A 12,085-nucleotide genomic window follows, 5' to 3' on the forward strand; every position below is an offset into this window, starting at 1 on the left:
TCCCCAGCCTGCCTCAGCTAAAAGAGCCCTCTGCAAGTATCTTTTTATTATTACATGTTTTTAATAAAATATTTTCTTAAGTAACAATAGAACACACAGAGTCCCGCTTTTCAAGTCAAACAAATCAGTCGCATGTTACAATTACAGGCAATATGGGGTTGTGTGGGAGAAAAAGAGGCAGTAAAATTTCATTCTTCTGTATGGTGTGTCAGCAAAGTCTTTGTGTCAGCATCACATAAACCGGTACTTATTTTTGCTGGCGGTGCAAGAACCCACAGGGCCCAGGGTGTGGTTGGTTGCAGTGTGTTGCGTTTGTGTTTTTCCTCAGAGCATGTGCAGAGTGACTTCACCACTCGAGCAACTACAGTTGGCCCTTCCAGGATTGTGGGGCTGAGTTCCTGTGTAGGCCCGCCCTCTCCCAAAAAACGTTCCTTTGAGGGTGGAGATCTTCCCGCCCCCAAATCAATGTAAGGCTTCGCTGTCCTGAGAAAACTTCCCTCTATAACCTCCTTTTTTTACCTTCTTGGGCTCCATGATCACTGCAGATGGTGACAGCAGTCATGAAATTAAAAGACGCCTGCTTCTTGGGAGGAAAGCAATGACAAACCTAGACAGCATCTTAAAAAGCAGAGACCTCACCTTGCCAACAAAGGTCCGTATAGTTAAAGCTCTGGTTTTCCCAGTAGTGATGTATGGAAGTGAGAGCTGGACCATCAAGAAGGCTGATCGCCAAAGAATTGATGCTTTTGAATTCTGGTGCTGGAGGAAACTCTTGAGAGTCCCATGGACTGCAAGAAGATCCAATTGATCCATTCTGAAGGAAATCAGCCCTGAGTGCTCACTGGAAGGACAGATCCTGAAGCTGAGGCTCCAAGACTTTGGCCTCCTCATGAGAAGAGAAGACTCCCTGGAAAAGACCCTGATGTTGGGAAAGATGGAGGGCACAAGGAGAAGGGGACACAGAGGACGAGATGGTGGGACAGTGTTCTCGAAGCGACTAGCATGAGAGGCAGTGGAAGACAGGAGTGCCTGGCGTGCTCTGGTCCAGGGGGTCACGAAGAGGCGGAGACGACTAAACGACTCAACAACAACAACAACAGCATAACCTCCTCCCTACCCCTCCAGAGGAATTTAAAACACCACCGCTTATTTTTAGGCTCTGAGGCAGGAATAACTTCTCAAACTTTATTCCGCCCTGCTGCAGAAGCCGCTGAAATGAGGAGAAGGGGGTTTATTTTGGGAGGAGGGAAAACACGGCCCCCACCTACAGCCCATAGCAAAAAAAATGAAAACCCCACAAGTCAAACCCCAATGGTTTTGCCATGAAAACCACCCTGAAACCAGGGTACATAAATAGAAAAACAAAGTCCCACTTCCCCTGGCCTGCCTGTTTGAAACCAATTTCAACGTTTTCCCTTCCTAGCTGGTTCACCCCACAGAGTGTGGGGCCCACTGGTCTCCCAATGATGTCTGAAGTTCATCACCAGAAGCATTCCTGAGCATTCCTCGGCCCCTGATGATTCCCTGCATGGCCCTTTCAGTGGTGGCACCAAAGCCATGAAATTACCATCTTGTCCTGACTCGTAACCACCCCCTCACCTGCCAGTTTTTTAAAAATTATGAACAGGTCAATGATGGATCGGGCCCAAGGTACCCTCTTCTAGACCAGCATCTGTTCTCACAGCGGCCAACCGGGTGCCCATGATCCGTTCCCGCTCCTGTGTCTTCCAGAAACTGGCGTTCAGACACATCGCTAACTCCCAACTGCAGAAGCAGAGAGGACATCCTGGCTAGTGGCCATCGATAGCAGTCTCTCCGTCGTGAATTTGCCCTGTCCCCTTTTTAAAGCCATCCAGGTTCTTGGCCGTCGCTGCCCCCTGTGGCAAACCAGAGCACCGCACGGAAACGCCGTTTACCTTCCCGCCGGAGCGGTACCTCTTTATCTACTGGCACTTTGACGTGCTAGACTGCTAGGTTGGCAGGAGCAGGGACCGAGCAACGGGAGCTCACCCCGTCATTGCGGGGATTCGAACCGCCGACCTTCCGATCGGCAAGCCCTAGGCTCAGTGGTTTCACCCACAGCACCACCTGCGTCCCTATGTAACCTGAGGTACCACTGTATAAAAGCATATATTTATTAAAATAATAATAATGGTGGTGAAATAAATACATGGAGATTTTTTAACGGTGGGTTAGCATTCACTGGGAATTTCAGGCCCAGATACTTCCAGATGTTCCTAGACTACAACTCCCATCATCCCTAACCATTGGTCCTGCTGGCTCATGGGGAGTTTGCGTCCCAATATCTGAACGGCCAAAGTTTCCCCATCCCCACTTTTTAAACAATTAATTTTATGACCCAATTTATTCCTGCATTGCTGGGGGTTGGACTAGATGACCCCAGGGGATCCCTGCCAACTGCAATTCTATGATCTTTTTCCATGATAATAATAATAATAATAATAATAATAATAATAATAATGTTGTTGTTGTTGTTTAGTCATTTAGTCGTGTCCGACTCTTCATGACCCTATGGACCAGAGCACACCAGGCCCTCCTGTCTTCCACTGCCTCCCGCAGTTTGGTCAGACTCATGTTTGTAGCTTCGAGAACACTGTCCAGCCATCTCGTCCTCTGTCGTCCCCTTCTCCTTGTGCCCTCCATCTTTCCCAGCATCAGGGTCTTTTCCAGGGAGTCTTCTCTTCTCATGAGGTGGCCAAAGTCTTGGAGCCTCAGCTTCACGATCTGTCCTTCCAGTGAAGAAGAATAATAATAATAATAATAATAATAATAATAATAATAATAATAATAATAATTTATTAATACCCCACCCATCTGGCTGGGCTTCCCCAGCCACCACTCTGGTTGGCTTCCAACAAAGTATTAAAATACAGTGGTCTGTTAAACATTAAAAGCTTCCCTAAACAGGGCTGCCTTCAGATGTCTTCTAAAAGTTTGGTAGTTGTTTATTTCCTTGACATCTGAAGGGAGGACGTTCCACAGGGCGGGAGCCACCACCGAGAAGGCCCTGTGCCTGGTTCCCTGTAACTTGGCTTCTCACAGCGAGGGAACCGCCAAAAGGCCCTCAGACCTGGAGCTCAGACCTGAACGATGGGGGTGGAGATGCTCCTTCAGGTCTACTGGGCCTTTGAGGCCGTTTAGGGCTTTAAAGGTCAGTACCAACACTTTGAATTGTGCTCGAAAATGTCCTGGGAGCCAATGTAGGTCTTTCAAGACCGGTGTTATGTGGTCTCAGCGGCCGCTCCTAGTCCCCAGTCTGGCTGCCACATTCTGGATTAGTTATAGTTTCCGAGTCACCTTCAAAGGTAGCCCCACATAGAGCGCATTGCAGTAGTCCAAGCGGGAGATAACCAGAGCATGCACCACTCTGGCGAGACAGTCTGCAGGCAGGGAGGGTCTCATCCTGTGTACCAGATGGAGCTGGCAGACAGCGCCCTGGACACAGAATTGACCTGCGCCTCCATAGACAGCGGTGAGTCCAGAATGACTCCCAGGCTGCGCACCTGGTCCTTCAGGGGCACAGTTGCCCCATTCAGGACCAGGGAGTCCTCCACACCCGCCCGGCTCCTGTACTTCTGTCGTCAGGATTCAACCTCAATCTGTTAACCTAGGACTCCCCAGCTGCTTTGGACTACAACTCTCAACATCCCCGGCCAGCCAGGTTGCCTAAAAAGCCCTTTAGCCCTTCTTTTGTCTCTCAAAAGCAGGGATAAGTCATGACTGATGGGAGTTTTAGTCTAGCAACCTCGGGAGGTAGAAGGAGACACACTGGAACGCTTTGTGCTTCCTGCTCGTAGCTTACGCGTGACATCTAACATATAGCCACCATTTACCACGACATTTATCCACGGAATAAATTCATTCACAGAAAAAAAGGGTGTGTGGGTTTTTAAAAAAGTTAAATCACTCTCATCATTTATTAAGTTAAAAAACACCAATTGAAAATCACCGACCAGACATTGCATTCTGAGGCCTCCATCGCAAACTCAAATCTGGTTGCAATTTTTTTTGGGGGGGGGGGGGCGGAAAAGATCTTGGCTTTTAAAAAAGGGATTTGGCATTCGAGGAATTCCAAGACGCAGGACAGAGACGTGTTTGGGGGTGGGCTAAAGACCTCAAGGGATCCCACTGACAATTGGAAATCTCTCTTCTCCTAGGGCTCCCTTCTGGCTAGCCTAAGGGGTAATGAGGGGCGGGGCTGGTTGCCCTGGCGATGGGAGAGAGGGGCCACATGGGGAAAGAACAGGGTGTCAAGGGGCCATGGCGATCCAGCCAAGGATGAGGAGGGAACCACCATACGGAGCCGCCTTGGTCAGGATCGGATCCCCTGTCACGGCGTGGTAATACAGGGCGCCAGAGAACATCCCCATGCCTAGAGACAGGATGCTGCCGGCCTGGGAGGAACGAAAGATACAAGTTAGAATCACTGAATGAATGAATGTTTATTTGCATCGGCCGCAGCAATAAAACAACAATACGATATACAAAGAATAGAAATAAAAAGTCAATACGCAACAAGAACGGCAAAGTTTCCCTCAACAGGGCTGCCTTCAGATGTCTTCTAAAAGTCTGGTAGTTGTTTTTCTCTTTGACATCTGGTGGGAGGACGTTCCACAGGGCGGGCGCCACCACCGAGAAGGCCCTCTATCTGGTTCCCTGTGACTTGGCTTCTCGCAGGGAGGGAACCGCCAGAAGGCCCTTGGCACTGGACCTTGGTGTCCGGGCTGAACGATGGGGGTGGAGACGCTCCTTCAGGTCCACTGGGCCTTTGAGGCCGTTTAGGGCTTTCAAGGTCAGCACCAACAATTTGAATTGTGCTCGGAAACATCCTGGGAGTCAATAGAGGTCTTTCAGGACCGGTGTTATGTGGTCTCCCAGTCCCCAGTCTAGCTGCCGCATTCTGGATTAGCTGGCAGTTTCTGGGTCACCTTCAAAGGTAGCCCCACATAGAGCGCATTGCAGTAGTCCAAGCGGGAGATAACCAGAGCATGCACCACTCTGGCCAGACAGTCTGTGGGCTGGGAGGGTCTCATCCTGAGTACCAGATGGAGCTGGCAGACAGCTGCCCTGGACACAGAATTGACCTGCGCCTTTAGAAGAAATGGCTCAGGAATAAACCCTACACAAATTTGGAGTCTCTAAGGCGCTTGGTTGGCACCTTGTAACCCCCCCAAACCCTCCCCCCCAGCCAATTCTAAGTTGTCCATCCTTACCATCATGGGATAGCGGCAGTGGGGCACAGCCAGGAGGGCGAGGCTGTGGAGGAAGTGGTATTTGTTGGCCGTCTCGTACAGCTACAAAAGAAGGTCAAGGATCAGAGTGAGGACAGTGATTCAACACACACAGGCCATCCCTGTTGTCGTTGGGGGCTCACAACTCCCATCAGCCCCTGCAAGTGCGATGGCCGTTGTAGTCCAGCAATTTCTGGAGCTACAGGTTCCCCACCTCTGTACTTCAGCCATTTGCTTCCTCCCCACCAGACGTTGGACTACAACGCCCATCATCCACTGAAAGCTTAGGAAATGGTCGTGGATGATGGGCTTTGTAGTCTTCCCGGTGCCTTCCTTTTTCAACCAGGGGAGATCTGCTTCCCAGGCTGCCTCTGTCTTGGATTTTCTTTTTAAAAAGTCTTTATTGAACATAGTCCACAGATTTATACATCAATATACTATATTACAATTTATATCCCATCCCATACTGGGGGATAAAATGAAAAGACAAGAAAATTAAAACAAAAAAAAAAGGACCTAGACTTCTTATTGTTCTCAAAAAACCTATATCACACTTGTTATATTTTACACAGTATTATATTATTTCCTTAAATCTTTTTAATCAAGATACAAAAAGAGAAAAGGTTAAATAGAAACATTTCTTTTAAATATAATCTATACATTGTATTGTATACATGTTTTAAATACATTACCTATACATCTGTACTGGATTTTGAAAATGTTTCAAACTGTTTCTATACATGGAACTGCTTTTAGGAATGTTTTCGTTTTAAATTGTGTCATTGTTTTTTCCTACGTGGAACTAAAGCTGCTGCTTTTGTTGTTGTTTAGTCGTTTAGTGGTGTCCGCCTCTTCGTGACCCCCTGGACCAGAGCACGCCAGGCACTCCTGTCTTCCACTGCCTCCCGCAGTTTGGTCAGATTCATGTTTGTAGCTTTGAGAACACTGTCCCACCATCTCGTCCTCCGTCGTCCCCTTCTCCTTGTGCCCTCCATCTTTCCCAACATCAGGGTCTTTTCTAGTGAGTCTTCTCTTCTCCTGAGGTGGCCAAAGTATTGGAGCCTCAGCTTCACGATCTGTCCTTCCACATATGCCTGTTGTCTTTGTCCATGGAGTTTTCTTGGCAGGGATACTGGAGTGGCTTGCCGGTTCCTGCTCCAGGTGGATCACGTTTGGTCAAAACTCTCCACTATGACCTGGGTGCCCTGCTTGGCAAAGTTCATAGCTTCTCTGAGTTCTTCAAGCCCCTTCGCCATGGCAAGGCAGTGATCCATGAAGGGGTTTTTATTGCTTTTATTGCTGCTGTTTTTCTCTGGGAAATACAGCTTTGAGATTATTTCGCGGGAAGAAATCTACAGATTGAATTTGACAAGCGCGGCTACATCTTGGGAGCCTTGGGTTGGGAAAAAACGCTTGCGTAGACGACTCTGAGTTCAAGTAAGAGGAGCATTTTACGAAGGCGAATTCAGGAATGCTGGTTCGTGATCTCACTGAGAACGGGAAGCTCCATACAACTGCGCCATCCCAATCTCCTTTCCACAAAGAACCCAGGCATCCTGGTTCCCTCCAAGCCCCTTCCCAAGATTGTAGCCCACCCGGAGATGGGTCCCAGGGGGCCTGACTAGCAGCCACAATTCCTCTTAAAGACATAAGAGGAATCAGCAGGATCAGGCCAAGAAGGGCCCGTCTAGTCCAGCACCCTGTTCTCACAGCGGCCATTATCCGAATCCCACCATCAGGATTCGAACACAAAATCCCCTCTCTCCCCTCCTGTGGTTTCCAGGAACTGGTATTCATAAGCATCCCTGCCTCTGACCACGGAGACCCGAGAATAGCCATGAACGGTCCTCTCCTCCTTCATGACTTTGTCCTATCCTCTCTTAAAGCGGGAAGGAGTTCCACAGGTTAATAATAATAATAATTTATTTCTACCCTGCCCATCTGGCTGGGTTTCACCAGCCACTCTGGGCGGCTTCCAACCAAGGCCCAAAATACACTAAGATGTCACACATTAAAAACTTCCCTGAACAGGGCTGCCTTCAGTTGCCTTCAGAATGTCGGGTAGTTGTTTTTCTCTTTGACATCTGGAGGGAGGGTGTTCCACAAGGCGGGAGCCACCACCGAGAAGGCCCTCTGCCTGGTTCTCTGTAGCTTTGTTTCTTGCAGGGAGGGAACTGCCAGAAGGCCCTTGGAGCTGGACCTCAGTGTCCAGCTGGACAATGGGGGTGGAGACACTCCTTCAGGTATCCTGGGCCTTTGAGGCCGTTTAGAGCTTTCAAGGTCAGCACCAACACTTTGAATTGTGCTCGGAAACGTCCTGGGAGCCAATGGAGTTCTCTCAGGACCGGTGTTATGTGGTCTCCCAGTCACCAGTCCAGCTGTCGTATTCTGGATTAATTGCAGTTTCCAGGTCACCTTCAAAAGTAGCCCCATGTAGAGCGCATGGCAGTAGTCCAAGCGGGAGATAACCAGAGCATGCACCACTTTGGTGAGACAGTCCAAGGGCAGGGAGGGTCTCATCCTGCGCACCAGGTGGAGCTGGCAGACAGCTGCCCTGGACAGAGAACTGACCTGCCTCCATGGACAGCTGTGAGTCCAGAATGACTCCCAGGCTGTGCACCTGGTCCTTCAGGGGCACAGTTGCCCCATTCAGGACCAGGGAGTCCTCCACACCTGCCCACCTCCTGTCCCCCCAAAACAGTACTTCTGCCTTGTCAGGATTCAACCTCAATCCGTTAGCTGCCATCCATCCTCCAACCGCCTCCAGACACTCACACAGGACCTTCACTGGTTCTGATTTGAAAGAGAGGTAGAGCTGGGTATGATGTGCTGGATGAATGACTTTTTCTTATTGGTACTGAATTACTGAATTATTATTATTATTTCTTAAATCTGCCAGTCGCTTTAAGCCAAAGAACATCTCCCAACGTTCAGCTTCACAAGTTCTAGTGTTAGGAAAGAGGGAGGGAAAAAAAAATCTCTGTCCACTTTCTCCGTGCCAGGCGAAATTTTATAAATTTCCGTCAATTTTTAGAAACTTCTTCCTTCCATCCAGTTAAGAACGTGCAAACTCATTCCCCACCTATCGTACCCAATAGTGCCTCTTCTTCCACTAACCTGCCCCACTTCATTCTTCCCCTGGGGTGCGGGGTTGAAAATTTGAACCCCGCAGGGAAGGGTTTCTCTCTCCACCCACAAACAATGACAACCGGCGGTTCTGGTTTAACTGGCTTAGCCAAAGGAACTGGGAAGGGAAAGTGGAGAACCAGTGCGGAGTAGTGGACTCTGAGCTTGGGAGAGGCCAGGGTTTGAATGTCCACTCAGCCACAAAGATGTGGCCTTCGGAGCCAGCCACTGCTTCTCAGCCTAGCCTACCTCGGAGGGTTGTTCTGGGGATAAGATGGGGAAAGACGCGAACCATGAACACGTCACCGTGGGGTCCTTGGAGAAAAAAGCTGAGATACCGTTATGGATGCTTTTGAATTCTGGTGCTGGAGGAGACTCTTGAGAGTCCCATGGACTGCAAGAAGATCCAACCTCTCCATTCTGGAGGAAATCAGCCCTGAGTGCTCACTGGAAGGACAGATCCTGAAGCTGAGGCTCCAAGACTTTGGCCTCCTTATGAGAAGAGAAGACTCCCTGGAAAAGACCCTGATGTTGGGAAAGATGGAGGGCGCAAGGAGAAGGGGACGACAGAGGACGAGGTGGTGGGACAGTGTTCTCGAAGCTACCAGCATGAGTTTGACCAAACTGTGGGAGGCAGTGGAAGACAGGAGGGCCTGGCGTGCTCTGGTCCAGGGGGTCACGAAGAGGCGCACACAACTAAACCACAACAACTGTTACGGAAATTACCGGGGGGAGGGCACATCTTTAAAGTTGTTAAATGTTACAAATATTATGCACAAATGTACCCTTTCGACTTGAAGTGACCTAGCTTTAACAATCATATAAAATCAACTCCTTTGCCAGTTTCCTCCATTCCAAAGCTATTTTCCCCTTGAAAAAGGACTCCAGGAAGTTCCCAGAGGTGACAATTGCTGAGCTGATTGTTGGCCAAGGAAAGCCTAATCCCATCACCGGACTTGCCAAGGGGCCAGACACGCAAATGAAGTTCTATTGGACTTTGGGTGGTGGGACTTCAGAGGTGTTTGCCTAGGTTAATCTTATACCTGGGTCTTGCCCTTATGCTAAGCTTGTACCAAGGACTTGTCTGGACATGTTTGCCAAGGTTAAACTAGTGTAACCCCTGTCTACCCCTCCCCTTTGGTGACATGTCAGTGATGTAGCAATGATGCTGTACAAACTGTATTCTGGGATATGGTGGGAAAGTTTTCAAAGTCTTTGTCACCCCATCCTCGGGGTTCAAAATTCCTCTTTGAACCTGTTGCGTGATAAACTTTGGTCTACAGCTATTTGCTCCGGTTGGTGGCTGGGCTCCTTCCTTTATTCAGCAGGGATCCGCGGGCTCTGCCCAACCAGCTGGGGGACTGAGCAGCCTCACACCTAGATTTTTCCATAACAGGTAAAGGTAAAGGGACCCCTGACCATTAGGTCCAGTGTGACCGACTCTGAGGTTGTGGCGCTCATCTCACTTTACTGGCCGAGAGAGCCAGCGTCCAGCTTCCAGGTCATGTGGCCAGCAGGACTAAGTCGCTTCTGGCGAACCAGAGCAGCGCACGTAAACACCGTTTCCCTTCCCGCCAGAGCGGTACCTATTAATCTACTTGCACTTTGACGTGTTTTCGAACTGCTAGGTGGGCAGGAGCAGGGACCGAGCAACGGGAGCTCACCCCGTCATTGCGGGGATTCGAACCGCCGACCTTCTGATCGGCAAGTCCTAGGCTCTGTGGTTTAACCCACAGCGCCACCCACGTAACAGATACAAATGCAATAAATAGAATCACAGAACTGTGGAGTTGGAAGGGGGCCTGAGGGTCATCTAGTCCAACCCGCCGCAATGCGGCAATCCTTTGCCCAATGTGGGGTTCGAACTCACAACCCAGAGATTAAGAGTCTCATTCTCTACTGACTGAGCCAAATAAGACTGTTTACCTCTTTCAAGTAGTCATCTCGGTCGCTGCGACGGAAATCTGAGAGGAGGGCGGGGAAGAGAGAGAGAGAGCGGAGTTAGCAGAAACTGCACAGGAGATAAACTGGGGGGAAAGGGTGGGTCGTAAACGCCTCTCCAACGGACGGCTGCAAAATGAGATATGGTGGAGGAAAAGTCTCCATGCTCTGAGCTTGGAACACAAACAGGGGAGGCAAACCAGAGGGGCCAATTCACCGGGGGAAATTCTCAGCCGAAAGGAGCCCAAACCCTGACCTGATATTTAAGTGAACTGTGGAACTCCCTGCCTATTGACCATAGGCAGGTGCCTCCACCGTACTCTTTTCAGCGCCTGTCTAAAAGCATTATTGCTTAGACAAGCCCACGCAGACATTTAGAAAGCTGATGGTGCAAGTTTTTGGCCTGTTGTAAGTTAACGTTTCAAAAGCCTTAATTTACCGCTCATTTTTCTTGCTGCTCATTTTCTTGTGTTACTTTTAGTAGCAGCAGTAAACCGCTTTGAGCGGTTTTGTTGGTTGATTTCATTTTGCAATCAAGCGGGGCATAAATGTTATGAAATAAAACAAATCCAACTGCGGCTTGCGCTGCAGAGCTTCCTGGTGGTTTAATAATAATAATAACAATATAATAATAATAATAATAATAATAATAATAATAATAATTTATTATTTATACTCCGCCCATCTGGCTGGGTTTCCCCAGCCACTCTGGGCGGCTTCCAACAGAACACTAAAATACAATAACCTATCAAACATTCAAAGCTTCCCTAGAACTTTCTTTTTCCTTTCTCCTCCTGTGATGAGGCTGCATTTTAATATTTTAATGTTTCAATATTTTAATGTTGTATTTTAATCTTGTTTTTTAAGTTGTATTCATTCAACTTGTTTTTATTATTGCTTGTTAGCCGCCCTGAGCCCGGCCTTGGCTGGGGAGGGCGGGGTATAAATAAGAAAAATTATTATTATTATTATTATTATTATTATTATTATTATTATTAAACAGGGCTACCTAAACAGGGCAAATTGCTGGTTTAAGAAGGGGCCTGGGTGGGTGGGGCAGCTGGCAAAGCCCAGGGGCGCCTTGCAATAACCCGCCCCCAGATTTTGCAAGCCTCATCTGCAAAAACAGACCACACACCTCGCTTAACTGCGCACCGACAGCCCCCCACCTCAATTGCAACCTCCTTTGAGAGTTGCCCACATATACCGTCGGGGGATCGAGGCCAGGATTGCACCCCCTTTTCTCCAGCCCCGGCACCCGCCTGCCCTCACCGTGAGCCCCGTAGGCGGCCGCCCCGACGGCCACAGCCCCGCTCAGCGCTCCGAGCCGTCGGAAAAACGCCCCGGCGCCCGCGACCATTCCGATCCCCGACGTGAAAATGTATCAACCTCGTTTCCGACTCTCGGCGCGTTTTACCCAATCAGCGCCCTCGGCGGCTCGTTAGTATGCAGCCCCCGCCCCCGCAGAATGCCGCGCCTCAACCAATCGGCGTTCCCCAGGCCTTCCTTCCGCATCAGCCAAAGTTCGGAAAGGGTTGGCCAATGGCGTGCGGCGTCCCGGATTGGAACGCGGGCGCGTCCAATGAGAAGCGCGGTTCCTCCTCCTCCTCCCCGCCTCTCTCCTCCAGTTCCATTCTCCTGATAGGCTGCCTCCGGGAAGTCCATCTCAGCACGTCAACCAATCAGGGGGCCGCCTGGTAGGAACGCGCTTGCAGCAGCTTCTGCCGCAGCTTAAAAAGGAAGGAAAATTAAGGTGTGCGCTGCTC

The 12,085-nt window shown here is 49.4% G+C and overlaps 1 protein-coding gene and 1 long non-coding RNA gene across 2 annotated transcripts in view; both read right to left on the reverse strand.

Moving 5' to 3' along the window:
* Positions 1-12,085, reverse strand: part of LOC310663273 — a 297,785-nt gene that overhangs the window by 50,330 nt on the left and 235,370 nt on the right. The gene's annotated exons all lie outside the window — the stretch shown is intronic.
* TMEM256 (transmembrane protein 256) lies at positions 3,862-11,740 on the reverse strand. The gene is made up of 4 exons (XM_083410898.1): positions 11,592-11,740; positions 10,305-10,342; positions 5,235-5,315; positions 3,862-4,415 (listed from the first exon to the last, which is right to left on the reverse strand). Exons 1-4 carry the CDS (start codon positions 11,677-11,679, stop codon positions 4,272-4,274), a joined length of 351 nt encoding a protein of 116 aa, XP_083267024.1. The 5' UTR covers positions 11,680-11,740; the 3' UTR covers positions 3,862-4,271.

The sequence above is a fragment of the Podarcis tiliguerta genome (genome assembly GCF_965153285.1).
Source record: "Podarcis tiliguerta genome assembly, chromosome: 13".
Classification (NCBI taxonomy): domain Eukaryota; kingdom Metazoa; phylum Chordata; class Lepidosauria; order Squamata; family Lacertidae; genus Podarcis; species Podarcis tiliguerta.

Coding starts and splice junctions, on each gene's coding strand:
- TMEM256 (XM_083410898.1), bottom strand. CDS start 11,679: ATGGTCGCGGGCGCCGGGGCGTTTTTCCGACGGCTCGGAGCGCTGAGC. Junction 10,343..11,591: donor GGCCGCCTACGGGGCTCACG/GTGAGGGCAGGC, acceptor CCCTCCTCTCAG/ATTTCCGTCGCAGCGACCGA. Junction 4,416..5,234: donor ACTGCCGCTATCCCATGATG/GTAAGGATGGAC, acceptor CGTTCCTCCCAG/GCCGGCAGCATCCTGTCTCT.